This window comes from Acomys russatus, chromosome 2 (genome assembly GCF_903995435.1).
Source record: "Acomys russatus chromosome 2, mAcoRus1.1, whole genome shotgun sequence".
Taxonomy (NCBI): Eukaryota; Metazoa; Chordata; class Mammalia; order Rodentia; family Muridae; genus Acomys; species Acomys russatus.
In genome coordinates this window covers 41,509,262-41,525,914 of record NC_067138.1, presented here as the reverse complement: position 1 = coordinate 41,525,914, position 16,653 = coordinate 41,509,262, and the positions used below count along the sequence as shown (strand labels likewise).

At 36.4% G+C, this 16,653-nt stretch overlaps 1 protein-coding gene across 1 annotated transcript in view; it reads right to left on the bottom strand.

Annotated features, from left to right (window-relative positions):
- The window catches only part of Mmp16 (matrix metallopeptidase 16), a 243,938-nt gene that overhangs the window by 19,480 nt on the left and 207,805 nt on the right, over positions 1-16,653 (bottom strand). Inside the window, exon 7 of the mRNA XM_051160589.1 lies at positions 10,221-10,359. Within this exon, the coding sequence (XP_051016546.1) occupies positions 10,221-10,359 (139 nt within the window). The remainder of the gene's footprint in view (positions 1-10,220; positions 10,360-16,653) is intronic.

Below are 16,653 nucleotides of genomic sequence, written 5' to 3'. Positions count from 1 at the left end.
GTCCTCATGCTGCCGAGCTTTGGCGCCTGGGGAGATAACTCAGAAGGAATATTTCTTAAAAAATGTATGATGGAAATGTTTTATTATTGGTCAAGGACTAAATGTCCTTGAAAAGAATAAAGCAAAACAAAATCTCAACAGTGTTTGCTGTTGGGTTACAGGGTGGAATGTTATACACCAAAACCATTAGGGGAAACCATGACCTTGCCTCTGGGTATTGTGGTCTCAAATTTAAGGGAATATCAATATAAATGAGTGCCAGTACTTAATATTTTGTGCATTTATTAAGGATATAAAGTACCATTAATTCCTACTTCATCTTAATGAATTAGGATATTCCCATGAGAGAATTGATGTAACTAGGTCTATTCCTTAGTTTGTGCTTGGGTGATTTACATTCAATTTATTTTTTTTTATATAAGAGGTAGATTTTTCCCTTATGTTATTACTAGAATGCCTTGACTCTCAAAGATACTATTGCCTGTTATTCATAATAAAGAGTTTTTTTCCTGGATTTCAAATGGCATTGGCAGGTTCTGATAGAAGTAGAAAAACTAATCTTACTGATTCTGTGTTGGAAGAATGCAGATGAGAATATCAACAAGTCAGAATTAAGGCAGAGAAGCTAAATAAAAAGCATAAGCAGAAATAATGGGTGATATCTGAAGCACAGGGTGTTTCATGGGAATCGTCAGTATCATCCAGTCACAAACTGCTTGTTAAGAGCCTGTGATTGTCAGTGAAATGGGAGAAGCAAGTCTGTTGGTGAAGGCAACACACACATTCATTTTTGCAGAGTATAGACTACATGTATGCATGCAATAATAATTATTTACTTGGGATTAGTGGAGGACATGGACAAGCTTTAGGGAATGAAGTTAGGAGGTTCTGGATAAACTAAAGTGAGTTGGAGTAATGTAATTCTATTTTACTTAACACATTTAAAAAGAATTGCAAATCTAAAAGTAACAAAGAAAAATGAATCAGAAGCTTCATTAAGAAAAGATAAGAACACCAATTCAGAAGTGACTGATTCATTTGAAATAAAGAAAAATTCAAGAAATAGAAAACTTCTGAAATAGGCACTTCTCGCCATTATCTGGTATGGTCTATTTTTAGAGGTTTCTGACTCTTTTTATTAGCTACACATCTTTTCAATACCTTTCTTCTCAAATTTTATGAACTGACTTCTGCATTCAAATAAATATTCTAGTTGCACTTTGTAAGTGATTTATTTCTCTTGAAATGAACCTGTGAAACATGGTAAAAAAAAATACTGCTTAAAGTTATTAGGTGATAGCAAAAATAGTATTTTGAGACAAATTTTTAAATACTTGATTTGACAGTGGCTCATTCTTCATTTTAAAGTTTAGATTCTTCTTGAGGAAAATTTTACCAGTTCTATTTTCTGCATAGATAAATTTGATATTATTATCTCATAAGCATTCACTCAGCATGTCTTGTAATTTAATGTAAACATCTGCCATGAGTATGTTCCTCAAATGTAATCTCATGATATCAGCTGTACCACAGGAATACAAAGAAGCTCTCAGGTGTACAGTTTTTCTAATATGCATATGTGCAACACGTGATAGTAAATCACTTTCCTTGTCCTCTCAAATCTAAGTAACCACCTTATGAACGCCAATAAAGGAGAAATGCTGAGTTTTACATGCCAAATGTAAGGTAGAGGAATAAGGGAGGAAGTTAACCTATGCATCATAAGCGTAAATGTGACTCAGTCACTGCACATACAGCAAATACATGCTGAGAAAGGTCAGTTTTACATGTATACTTGTTGGCATAGAAACGGCCTGGCCCCAGCTTGCTTAGTGACCTCTGATGATATCATCTGCCAGCAGTTTCTCTCTTCTCTGACTCTCTTACACTCTCTCTCTCTCTCTCTCTCTCTCTCTCTCTCTCTCTCTCTCTCTCTCTCTCTCTCTCCTCCCACTCGGGTACCCCATCTTCCTTCTCCCCTCCTGCTTCTACAATAAATCTTATACCATGTATGTTGTATTGTACTTATTGAATATTTAAAATTGGTGGTCCCCAGAGGAAGAAACCTGATAGGCTGTGATCATATGGTGGAGGAGGAGGTCCTCTTCTGTCACAGATTTAGAGAAAGGGAATAGAGTGAAAGAGGGAGGAAGGGGGAACCGGAAGATACAAGTGAGGGGATAACAATTTAGATGGATTCAGAATAAATTATTTAAATAAAAAATAATAAAGTTGGTGGTCCCTTACTCGGAAGGCTCTTCCAGAATTTCCTAGGAACACTGAAAGCTTTCCTATAGAACTCCTTGTACCTATCCAAATTCCCACAACAATTTGCATTCTATATGACCTATGGATAACATCAACTCCATTCAACAGAGACCTATTGATTGGTAGGTTTTCCCTTCGTAGTCAGCTTTTCCACCAAAGTCCACTAGGACACCATCCTTGGGTGAGACTTCATTCTATTACAGGCATGGTTTTCTTTCCCTCTTTCTTGGACAGCAAAAACACTGTTAACAGGTGAAATCATGACGATTAGGCTTGTTCTCTGGCCACTGGAAAGACATGTAATATGTTTGACCAGTTTGTGCCAGCTCATATCTATGAGGATGTGAAAATATAAGACAGATCCCACCTTGTCTTGAGTACCCACCTTGCGAAACTCATGTCCTAAGAGTAACCTTCACACACACACCCCACCCACAGAGTTCCAGGAAAAGCACATATTCCAGGGCTTGAACAGCCAGGAAACACCACCTGGGGCCAACCAATCAGAAAAGGGGCCATGAACATCAGCTGTGTTTTTGTAAGATAAAAATACCTCTTTGTGGTCAGGCCTGCATGCCTGGACCAATCAATGTAAAGGTCATGCTCCTGCCCACCCTCTTATCCAATCCTAAAACTCCAAAGCTTGGAAAATCCTGTTTGAATTTTATCTTTTAAAAACCCCTAGACCCTGTACTTTGGGGTGACTCTCCTAACCTGCTGCATCAGGGAAGCTTTGTAATCCAAGATCAAGCTTGTAATAAAAACCATGTGTGAAAAAAAATCATGTGTGTTTGCTTCAGATGCATGGTCCTGGTGGTCTTTCAAGGGACTCATGATCTGGATATTGTAATTTCTAGTCCCTGGAGCCATCTGGGACACATTTCTCTTTTTACCCATGAAAGGAGTCCTCAACTCAGACCCCAACTTTTCTGAAGACATGTAGCTTCTAAAATGTCTCATCACATTGCTGAAGCTATTGGGGAACATAAAAAAACTCTCCTTTCCTACACCTTTTTCTCACTCTGAAACCACAGCCACCACCTGAGCTCAGCAGTAGTGATGGCTTTTTCAGAACATATTCAGCTTGCTGTGAGACTGAGATTTTCACCACTGCAGAGGTGAATTTAACTGTAAATCTACATAGATATCATGCCATGTGACTTTGACTCCAGCTTTCCCCCACTTCCTGCAACTGCCCTCTGAACCCATGTTCCAAGAGGATGATCTCAGCCCTATTGAGATTTGATAAGATAGGGTGGGTGGGTGCCTGGTGGGGGAAAATCACATTTTCTGAGCAATGAGAGACAGGGAAAGGAGAATGGGACTGAGGAGAGGCAGGAGGGAACAACAACTGGGATCTAAAGTGAATAAATTAATACCACCCAAAATGGAACAATAACAATTACATATAATATGGTGAGATTATGCAAAAATGTGCAAAAATCATAATTATTACCAGTACAAGTTCTTATTAGTAAATCCTTTCAAAGTAGTAGCATATAACATTAAATTAAGATTATTCATTATTTTTAATATAGATTCAGTAAATGGGTTACCACTCTATAATTCCTCTTTCTACTGAAAGTTCTAATACTAGAATTGAAACCAAGATAGGAAGTTGCTAAGAGAAAGTCGTGCTGTGAGGGGCCCTACTTCATTATCATTATATTTACTTATCCAGGATTCAATTATAAAGAGAAATGTATTATGTAGGTGTTTTTTTTAACACGCACTAGAATAGTAAAGTAATTAATTCTAATATCTACGATGCAGCATATTTGAATTTCTGGAATACATAAACTGCCATGACAGATAGCTTTGTTTGATATAAATATCACAGCGTGGTAAATGACAGTCATTTAAGTTATATGATTTGTAACATTTTCATATTTTATGTATACAAAATTTAATATATGAATATAGCCACACATGTCAAAATATGAAATAATTAAAATAGTGGACAATTTTTTCTTGGAGATATTTCTCAGCCTTGTCTGTATTCTTTCCTACTTCCCCCAACTTGCATCTGTTAACCATATATAAATCTTAGTGAGATTTCTATTCATATTCTATTCATTCAATTTTATAAAATTAGTATTTCAGAATTCTCTGAATATTCTGGGGATATACCACTGAATACTGTTTCCTTTCCTACTTTAAAGTATATTTAAAAGTATATTTAAAAAGTATATATAAAAAAGTATATTAAAAAAATGAAATTCTTTATGGATTATGATTTTGACATCCTAATTCCTAAGCCAAATTTACAAATGTCTCCAATATTTGTCCAGAACATTCAGAGAGTCAACTGTCTTCAGAAAGAAGATGAGGCCATTGTGAATTCATTTTCAAATATGGTTCATATCTGAGTTTGTTTGTTTTGTGCATACCTAGCCATTGGTTTAGCATCAATTATTGGAAGGGCCTTTGCTTCCTCCTACTGAAATTTTTTCTTACCTCTCAGAGAAACTTCAGAAGGAAAAGTTCACTTTTAGATTTATGGTTGATTCTTATTTCTTAAATAGTTGCTCTGTTTAACAAGTGTCTAATTTTCTACCTTCAGGCCAATGATTTACTGTCTTCAACAGTAGTATCAAATAAGACTCAAATTTACATAATAATCTCCAAGACCCTTTTTTAATATTGAGTCTTCGTGTACGGATTTCGGAGTTAACTCAACCACCACTACACTAACTGTAATGAAGCTTGAAAATTTTTGAGTGCAACAAACATGACTTTCAGATAAATATGACCAACCTTCATATCACAATAGTATTGAATGATTCACACATGAATAGTACATACTTTAGTTAAGATTTCTTTGCTTTTGTTTAGTGGAGTTGTCTAATATATAAGTGCTACATATTCTTTTGCAACTGGATCCAGAAATAGTTATCCTTTTAAATGCTTTGGCTTTAAAAATTTTTATTTGCTAATAAGTAACTGAAAATGATTCTCCGGGATTACTTGCTTTGCAATATTTTTTTCTCAAATTAAGCACTTCATGCCTTTGTTGTGAAAAATATTTGCAAATAGGTCATAGTGCAGGTAGCTTCTCATTCTTGTAAAATGAAGATTTATTTACTGTCCAGTATAATATTTCCTTCCCCAAAACTGTGAATTGTGCTTCCTTCTCACTTAGTTTGCTGCTACTTTTTGCTGTGAAACTGATTATGTGAAGAGCAGTTGTCTGCACCGTAGGCCACTGAGTTTTTGCATTCTTCTTATTGAGATTTTCCTGTCTTTGTCCCCAAATAACATGAAAGTAAGACAGGGTATGTTGTTAGTTACAAATATTACAGAGTTCCAGTCCCTTCATAATTGTTTGATATATAAACAGCTGCTATTTCTACAACCTTGCAACTTCATTATATTCACTCAGGGGTTTGAGAAAACTTGTTGGTTGACTACATCTTATTTCTGCAAAGGCATAACCTGATCTGTGAAAAAAGTTTTCTTTATTCTTTTGAAATATAGGTGCTTCTTATATACAATTCTTGCCATTTACACTAAATATATCTTTCAAGAACATAAGAAAAAATATGTATATATTGTGACATATATTTTATGTTCCATATTTTTGTACCTGTAACTATTTTTGAATTTTATTCCATATAGGTTTCACGGTAATAGTTTGAGAACATCAGGCCTTACCTTAAATATTTGCTAGGCAGAACCAGGACAGTGATTAATCTTAGGTAATTAATTGTCTCACCCCTCCTCACCAGTTATACTGGCTAATTTTGTGAGCATGAATATGTGGCTGGAAGCAGAAGGTACTGTCAGCGTCTATGATCACCACCCCTTCTTTAATTCCTACTGAAATTTAATGAGCAATTAAAGGAATAATTTTATTAAAATGTCTATTAGGTAGTAACTACACAAACAGTATTGTTTCATAAACTGAAAGTATAAGGATGATAAGAAAATATAAAGAATACCCACCCTGGTGATATTCATGTTTGTAAGTTTTAGGTTTTAAACAATTTAAAATTCTTTGTAAGTACAATGTGTTATCCCAAAGGTACATTTAACAAGGTATATATAAATAAGGTATATTTACATAAATTAGACTTAAATTTAAAAATTTAAATATTCTTCTAGTGGCTGGAAGTATAGTTTGAAGGCATGCTTTATATGCAAGCTGAAAGATGAAAGAAAAGAGGTGAACCCACCCACATGAAAGTGAAGAAAGGCAAAGGGAATAAAAATGAAAGAGCCAGAGGTAGTGAAGGACCCTCTCACTACTGTTCATGACCTGTATTTTCTCCATATGCAGTTTCCATAGAGAATACTCTTGGAACAGCCTAAGGCTATCTTAGAGTTGCCTTTCCAAACTCCATGTTTTTATACTTTGATCATCATCACAAATTATACTTTGATCCTGAGAATAATTACTTGTTCTTTGACATTATGTCAAAGAAAGAGTGCAGGAGAGGTAAATTTCTGTCTAGGTACTATGCCTCTAATATTCACAACCTTCAGATACAGTTAGAGTTGTCTTCCAGGCCATTGAGGCTTTTAACACCACCTATTTTCCTGATAACAGTAAATAAACAGTACCAACTTTGTCACTCCTTAGGCCTTAAAAATGACAAACATAAAAACAGAAGTACCAGGGAATGTGTTGAGACACATTAAGAATGGAACCTACTTCTAGTCTGAGTGGAGACATGACATTCTGATCAGCTCCAAGATTAGAGCAGTGTATAATATTCTCTGCTTCCTTTTTTGAATTTTAGTTTATTATAATTTATTCATATTTCATCCCAGTTGTTATCCCCTTCCTTGTATCTTCCCATTCCCATCCTCCCTCCCTCTTCTGCCTTAGTCCTCTCCCTTAGATCTCTGACAGACAGGGACCTCTTCCTCCACCATATGACCACAGTCTATCAGGTCTCATCCAGATAGCCTGCTTTCCATTCCTTTGTATGCAGCTAGGCTCTCCCCACCAAGGGGAAGTAATCAAATAGGGGACACCAGAGTTCATGTCAGAGTCTGTCCCCACTCTCTCCACAACCATGGAGAATGAGCTGTCCATTGGCTAGATCAGAAAAGGGGGTTTAGGTTCTCTGCATGCATTGCCCTTGGTTGGTACATTTTGTGAAGACCCACTACATCCAGACCCGCCAGCCTTGATGGTCTCTTTGTGGGGCTCCTGAACTCTCCGGGTCCTTCCATTCGCCCATTCTTCCATACCACTCTCACCTGCAGTCCAGCAGGGAGGTTCAGAATCTGTCCAAATCACCTGCTTGGTGGAATCTCTCAGAGGACATCTATGCTGGGCTAATTCATCTGCTTTCTTAAGAGTTAATCTAGATAGCCCTGTCAATCATCTGGCCGAGATGCCATCCCCCAAGAGGGATGCTAGGTCATGCTAGGAGACCAGAGGAACAATTATCCAGTTAATGATGTAATGGGCTTATTCTTCCAGCAACCCTCAGCATGCAGTTTTTTGCAGAGAATTCGGACAGATCTGTGCTTCTATGTTTTACTCAGTACCCTGTTTTACTGAGCAACTTAGAAAAACCTAACTTTTTCTGTACAAAAGTTTCTCTCTTTCTCTCTCTGGGCTTTCTTACAGTATTTGTTTAAAACTACTCAAACATTCTACCCTGTGACTATTTTTCTGACATGGAGACTGCGGATCTCCTTTGCTTTGCTTTGCTCTCGATGTTTAATAATATTGTGCTTAACTTCCTTCTTAGTGTCTTTTTAAGTCATTTTATTAACAAGGCTTGAACTCATTAGGAGCCTCAATTTGGCTGGCAACAGTGGTATTGGTCCTTTATTCACAGTGGTATAATACATACATACATACATACATACATACATACATACATACATATATATATATATATATATATTTCAGTTATGCCTGCTATAATGCAGCAAGAGGGCAATGATATTAGTAATAAGTATAGCAGCATAAACAATAACTGGCATTCACTGACAGTATACATGCGCCAAAACTTCATATGTGGCAATAATTTAGTAAGCCTAGTAATCCAGACATGAGGAACAGTATGGATCATAATCCCTCATAAATAAGCCGAGGCCAGGAATTCTGCCTAGTTCCCAAGGTCAATAGCAGTTTATAAAGAATAACATAATACAGAATCCCTATGAATATATAAGTTGTGTATTACTGCTTCTGTTTTCATCAAGAGATAATCCACCAAAGAGAAAAATTCCAATCGGTCATCTTATATAGGTTAAAACACACATCCTGCCATAGAGCTGCTTTCACTACACTCATTGTTACACCAAAGTCTAACTCAATCCTGAGAATAATTATTCTTCCTTCTTCTTCATAGGATCTCTTCCTTTCCTTCGAACTGGACACTCTAGTTTATTTTTAACCCTCTATGACCCATGGATCACACACCAGTCATGACTGTTCAGGCCTCGGCTTCAGTTGGGATGAGTCCTCCCAGTTTCCTCCGTTCTCCAGCACCGTCTGGCTTATCTCCGTGCCCCCTAACTCCATTTAACCTTATCCATTCTCAAGGATGGAGGAAAAGTTCACTGTGCAAGATAATCTACTTTGTATGCTAGGTGCTTGGCAGCACTTATAAGATAAACGCTACTCACCCCTCAGATAAATAATTAATAACTAAGACACTATCAGAATACTGATCATTGGGTGAATTTGATAGCCACAACCTTCTCTCACCCTTGTGGTTGATTTCTTAGTTTTTAGAAATCATTTAAACAAATTGACAAATACAATCATACTTCAAAGATTATGTAATCTGAGTTATCGAACAGAGTTCACTATGAGCAGCAGCAAGCCGCTCCAAATAATATAGAACCAAAAAAACAGATGAAAAATGACTATTTTCTTCCTTCCACTTTTTTTCTGTACTGCCTCTCCCTCTCTTCTTCTATCATTTTCTTATTTCTAGTTTTCTTTCTCCCTCCCATTCTTCTTTCCTTTCCTTTGTTCCTTTCGCAAAGTCTTTCTATGACTCTTAAGCTATACTAGTCTCAATCTTCTAGGTTCATTCTCGTGCCTCATCCCCAGACTCTTTTTTTTTTTTTTTTTTTATTAATTTATTCTTGTTCCATCTCAATGTTTATCCCATCCCTTGTATCCTCCCATTCCTCCCCCCCCCCATTTTCCCATTATTCCCCTCCCCTATGACTGTTCCTGAGGGGGATTACGTCACCCTATATATTCTCATAGGGTATCAAGTCTCTTCTTGGCTACTTGCTGTCCTTCCTCTGAGTGCTACCAGGTCTCCCCCTCCAGGGGACATGGTCAAATGTGAGGCACCAGAGTACGTGAGAAAGTCGTATCACACTCTCCACTCAACTGTGGAGAATATTCTGAGGGGCATGTCCCACAAAAGCCTTCACTTACCAGGAAACTGGGACAGGGGAAGGCATCCTATTGGGACTCTAAATGAGAGACGCATGGGAGAATAGCAAAATAAAAGGATCCAGAGGGTCCTAGAAATCTACAAGTAGAACAATATGATAGGCAGATTTGGGCCCAGGGGTCCCGCTCAAACTAAGGCACCAGCCAAGGACAATACAGGAGGTAAACTTTAAACCCCTTCCCAGATCCATCCCCAGACTCTTAAGTTGCTGAAGTTGAATAATGTACTGGACTTGCTCTACACCTAACTTTCTTTTGTATTGCATTTACTCTAAATCTAAAATTCCTATAGAGGAGGATGTCACCAAAATTTGACTTACACATAAGAATATTGGAAATTAAAGAATAAATTACAAAAATAAACATTATGTTTATTTTCTTTTGCATATGTTCTATTTAATATATCTTATTAAGTTTATTAATATAACTTTAATATTTAATATAATGTATTTCATGAAATCTATTCTATAATTTTAATAACCTTTACTTATTCACTTTCCTGCGCTTTACAGGACATAAAACAAAATAACTAATATATAATTGAACCAGCCTTAGAAAACATGCTTACCTTTAAAAAAGACAAAATTTCCATCACTGTTCTCATAAACTGCATCAATACTGGGAGGCAAGCCCCGCCAGAAGTAAGTAATTTGCATGGGGTATCCATCCATCACCCTGTTGTTTCTCACTCGCCAAAACCACTGGTCCTGCAAAGCAAGCAAAAAACACTGCTCAGCATTTCTTCATGCTTGGACAGCACTGGTTGGGTAACCATGCACTGGACAGTTTAAAAGCTAATCTAGTCTTTTTATTTTCTTTCATCAATACAACCAAAGGAGGAGCTAATAATTCATAGTAAAATAGTGAGAAAATCCCTAAATCTCCAAAGCATAGTGTGTGAATGAAAATTGTGTCTAAATACTCTATGTTTTCATTTATAATTATTTTAAGATTTTCTAGATAAATCATCTGGAGAAGCATACACAATGTCTTGCGTGGTTGTGGAAGGGGGTTATGATCATCACTATGACATGTGCACCTTATATGCACAGGGCTATTTCTGCACACACATAAGATATACATGTTGCAGTTGCAGAGGCCTTCAGACATTCCATATTTCTCTGAATGCCCATAGTATAGGCGTGTAATGAGAAATCATCAAACATGTCTCAATTGGTAAGTAATGGTACTTCTATATAAGCAAATTTATCTTGAAAAACAATCACCACTGCCTGTTGCACCTCTTTAATTAAAGAACTCAATAAAAAACCAGAAACACTCAATCTGTTAGAAAAAAAGTGGGGGAGAGCCTTGAACTCATTGGCAGAGGAGACAACTTCCTGAACAGAACACCAACAGCTCAGGCTCTAAGAAGAACAATCAATAAATGGGACCTCATGAAACTGAAAGTGTTCTGTAAGGCAAAGGACACTGTCAACAGAATAAAACGACAGCCTACAGATTGAGAAAAGATCTTCACCAATCCTACATCTGACAAAGGGCTAATATCCAAAATATATAATGAACTCAGGAAATTAAACACCACCAAACCAAATAATCCAATCAAAGAGTGGGAGATAGAGCTCAACAGAATTCTCAACAAAAGAATATCAAATGGCTGAGAAACAGTTAAAGAAAAGCTCAAATTTTTTAGTTATCAGAGAAATGTAAATCAAAAAGACTCTGAGATTCCATTTTACACCCATCAGACTGGCTTAAGATCAAAACCTCAAGCGATAGCACATGCTGGCAAGGATGTGGAGAAAGGACATTCCTCCATTGCTGGTGGGAGTGCAAATTTTACAACCACTTTGAAGATCAATATGGTGCTTTCTCAGAAAATTTGGAATAGTGCTATCACAACACCAAGCTTTCCTTCCTGGGCATATACACAAAAGATGCTCCACCATTCAACAAGGGCATTTGCTCAACTATGTTCTTAGCAACTTTATTCATAATAACTGGAAGCTGGAAAGAACCTAGGTGTCCCTCCACTGAAGAATGGATAAGGAAATTATGGTACGTCTACACAATGGAACACTATTCAGCTATTTAAAACAAGGAAAATTTGAAATTTGCAGGCAAATGGATGAAACTAGAGACAATCATCCTGAGTGAGCTAACCCACACTCAGAAAGACATCCATGGTATATACTCACTCATAAGCAGATATTAGCCACTTATACAGGATAACTTAACCAAACACATAGACTAATTAACCAACCAAGGACCATATAAGATGTGGACCTAGATCCTCTGTTCAGACGTAGTAGGCAGGCAGCACAGTCTTCTCTTGGGTCCCACAATATGAGGAGTAGGGACTACTTCTGACATCTACTCTGGCTCCCAACATTTATCAACCCCCAAACCCCACCCCACCCAAGCAGGGTAGCCTTGCAGGCCAAGAGGAAGAAGACACAGGTAATACAGTTGAGACTTGGTAGTCTGCGGTAAGATGTCAGGGGAGGAGGGCTCCCCTTTCTGAGGTTTAGGGGGGGGGAAGGAGGTAGGATGACGAAGGGAGGATGGAACTGGGAGGTGATGAGGGAAGGGCTTCCAATCTGGATGTAAAGAATTCAAATTGCAGAACAAACAGGTAATTTATATTGATAATCCCACTATACGGGAATATCTCTGAGACTGCCTGAGAAATGAATGTCTATACATAGACAAAGATTCCTGTTGGTCATAGATTCCCTGTGACTTATTATTAGATGCCATTCTTCATATAGCATAATTGAAGATTTGCATATGTCTTTCTTCTGCTCATACAAAGAGTAGAGAACCAGCATTAAATGTTCTGTGCATCCCACACACCTCATACATTTATAATTTTAGGACTGTATAATGCTTGTGAAAAATTATATGTTTTCATAAAAAAGAACTGGGCATGGATGTTGGATCAGAACTAACCGGATTCATTCCTCTCAGTATGCTGGACACTGACATGTTCCAGTTCCAAGTATTTCAGTTGCTATTACTCATCAGAAAAGGACAGCTCCCAGGCCATCTTCAATGAAAGCTTCCAATCCCAGTTGGTCCAGCATTTCAGACTGTCCCACACAGGACTTCTATTAAGCTTGGAATTTCTCAACATTTAGAAACTGGACCACAAATGCTATTCCTGGCTTCTTTTTATCATTTTCCCCAACTGTATTTGGGCCCCTTCCAATGTATTATTTGCCCTATATCAGCTAGAAGAAACATAAAAGGATGATGCCCCGTTTCCTTTAATGGGGTTGGGCAGAGTTTTGTTTGTTCTCTTGGGCTTACAGATACTTATTTTCATTGGGATCTGGTGATAAGTTATTATTGTTCTTATTCAGAGAGAAAATGAGGTTGGACTCAAGGATGTCTCTCTTTTTCTCTTTCTTTCATAGGTATGGAGATAAGGATGGTAAAGTAAGAATGGGGGGATAGAGAAAGATATAGGGATGAAAGGAAAAGAGTCGATCATTGAACCTGTTTCTCAACTTAAGACCTTAATTGTTACTCACAAATAAGGTTATTTTTAATTCATTGGTATAGAATTTTGTATATTAACATAAAATAAGCTTAATTTGGTACATTGATATAGAATTCAAATTTAAGATTATTCTTCACACACACTATGTATGTGTGTGTGTGTGTGTGTATATATATATATATATATATATATATATATATATATATGTTCTAATATGAGGTATTATACCCAACAACTTAATTATAATACAAGGGTTACTTGAAATTTGCAGGCGAATTGATGGAACTTGAAATGATCATCCCGAGTGAGGCAACCAAGACCCAGAAAGACATAAAGACACACATGGTGTATACTCACTTATAAGTGGATATTATACCAACATCACTTGTTAATTTCTTTCCTTTCTGACTTTGCAAAATGATTTACTTTCCCCAGTTTTAGAACAGGACTCATGTGTCTATTCTTGTCAAGTGAATAACATGACTTGGCTTGCTGTAGCTGTTTATAAAGTTATTGAGTTATTAATTAGAGTGAGCATAATGTATTTTGATTTAAGTCATTACTACTTGAGAGAAATAAGCAAAAGGTAATGAAAATATACAAAAGTTTATATATCTGGTGACGCCAATTAATTTCTTATTGAGCATTTCAGAAGAAAGGTTATTCAAATTTCTTTTAAACCAGGAAACACAGGTATACTTAATAAATATTTTAAATTCAGGAGCATTTTTATCTTAAATTTCATTACATTTCAAATACCAATATATATAACTCAATCTATTTACTTGAAATCAAATTTTCTTACTATGTAGACAAATGAATGTCACTAGTTTACTTTGGTTTAAATTCTCTCTGACCTTCTTCCAACTGAGCTATCTGTGATTAATGTGATAGAATGTCTGACAAACTCATGAAAAGAAATGAAGTGGTCTCACTGTGCTTCCTAGGGTGTACTCAGGTATTGAAACACAGTCCACTGAGAATCACTTCAAGTCACATATGATTGATAATATGACATCTCTCCCATTGTACCTGGTTATTGTTCTAACTCTTATGGGTTGTCTTCTCTACAAATTCAATTATTTAAAAGAAACCAGTAACATCATTAATGTCTCTGAATTCACATCCTATTCTTTTCTTGTTTCTTAATAACTTGCCATCTTTGTCAAAATGTTAGTTCTTGATTTAATTACCAACTACTATATTAATCTCAGAGTGATTTGTGTACAAACTATAGAGGAGGACCAGAGACAAAGGGACATGCTAACTCTCACATTAGCAGTTCGCAGTATTGTTATTTCCTACAGATCAAACTTGTTCATTGAAAGAAAAGGGAGGCTCTTCAGATGGAAGAGTTATGAGCCCTCCCCCAAGGTTATACAATCAGCAAACACTTTCTGGGGAAACAGAAAATCTTCAGTGGAGTTGCTTTCAATATAGGAGGGAGCTGTAGGTAGTAGGTTTTGTAAATTGTCACTCACTCCTGGGTGACGTGAATGTCTTTGAGTCACCTTGCTGTTGTAAGTAACCAAATGAAACATTGATTCATCAAGGTAGTAATAGGCCAAGTCATATTTTTGTTTTTTGGTTTTTCTAATCTGTCTTTGGTACTTTATTACAGATGAACAGATAGTTATTACATATGTCAGGAAAAGCTAAACAGCAAGATAAAATATTGTAAGAGGTCAATGTATATTTAACAGATAGGCTTCCCAATTTTTTAAACCAAATAAACATTTAAAATTATATATATAATAAAGTTATGTATATATATAATATCCCAAATATTCTAGTTTTAGTTTAGTTTATATTGAAAAAAACATCTGAACACTGAAAGGTTAAATGATATGGTTGATCTGGGTCACTATTTTATTCACTAGTAGTTATTAAATCATTACAGACATAAGATATTTTTAAAACTTAAAATTTTATAAACACTGATGCAGAATTTAATTAATACATGATATAAGATAAATACACATCTTATCTGATTTCCACACATACTTAATGAACAGTAAATAAGTGTTGCTTCATTCTCACTGCATTGAAAGACCTTAGGAGGTTGTGGAAGATGATGATTGCTGACTCTATTCTTGCTAATTGACCTTACTAACTTTTCCCATGACTATTATTGAATCTATTTCTGCTTAGAGTGTGCATGGTAATGGTTCTGAGACAAAATATTTACTAAAAGATGTGTCATCCAGTAAAATTTATTAGGGTAGGGCATCAAACACACACATAATTGTACAACACACAACATTACTATTTAATATTTCCTTCTTCTGGGATTGAAATATAAGGAATATTGGCAGACTGATGAAATTCCATTTCAGATATATAAAATTAGGTGTTGAGAACATAAGGTATTCATTCCAGCTCACTGTATTAGAAGTTCTGCACTACTTAAAAAAATAAAAACCAAACACACAATAATTACCCTTCAAAGTTGTGTGTATGTTCAATTTGAAAGACCAAGGTTGATTCTAAAATATATTACACTTGCCTCTATAAAAATGTGAGCTACCTTTCACTGAATAGAATGAGCAACAAAACAGCTGTCATTAGAACAGGATTAACATTCTCCCTTTTTCACCTGAAATATCATTTGTGATGAAATTATTTAATATAGACAAACTCTTTAAAGGTATATAACATAATAGGTTCAGTGTAGAGCTTTTGGGACAGAAACTCTGTCTATAGTCCTGGCTAGCTTTGAACTTACTGTGTAGATCAGGTTGTTTTCAAATATAAAGGTTATCCAAAACTTACCCTGCCTACAAGACATGCAGGAATAAAGATAGAACAGATAGAGCAGAGACTGAGAAAATGTCCAGCCCATCCCGGGCCCAACCCAAGACATACCTCATTGAAGATAGCCATTCCTGACAATATTAAGGATACAGGCCACACGGGAAAAGGTGAGCTCAGTTCTGATACAATTTGATGAGTTGGGGTGGGAAGGTAAGGGGGCTCTCCTTTGCTTGGAAATAGGGGAGGGGGAATGAAAGAGGAAGGGTAGGTGGGGCTGGGAGGAGAGGAGTGAGGGGGCATTGATTCAGTATGTAAAATGAATAAATAATATAAAAGGTTATTAATCTGCCTCAACTTACTGAGTTAATTGAGTGTTTGGCACCTACTCAAAGTTGCATCTTTAATTATTTTTTCTATAAAGGTACCAAATTTTATTAGTTTTATTTTTTTTTTTAAGTCTCTTGTTCTCTGAATTTCCTGTCCTTGATATGGTACTGTATAACTTTATTTGATCAATGAAATGCTGCACCTCTCACCCTGTGTATATTCAGAGAGAAAAGTCAGCTGGGCTCAGTCAATGGTGCACCTCTAATCCCAGCACTCAGGGAGGTAGAGGCAAGATTTCTGTGAGTTCGAGGCTAGCCTGGTCTACAAAGAGAGTCCAGGACAGCCAAGGCATCACAGAGAAACCCTGTCTTGAAAAACAAAACAATAAAAAACAAAAACCAAATAAAGCAACAGGCCTTTTTCACAGTGTCAACTTTACATTCCATGGAAGCGT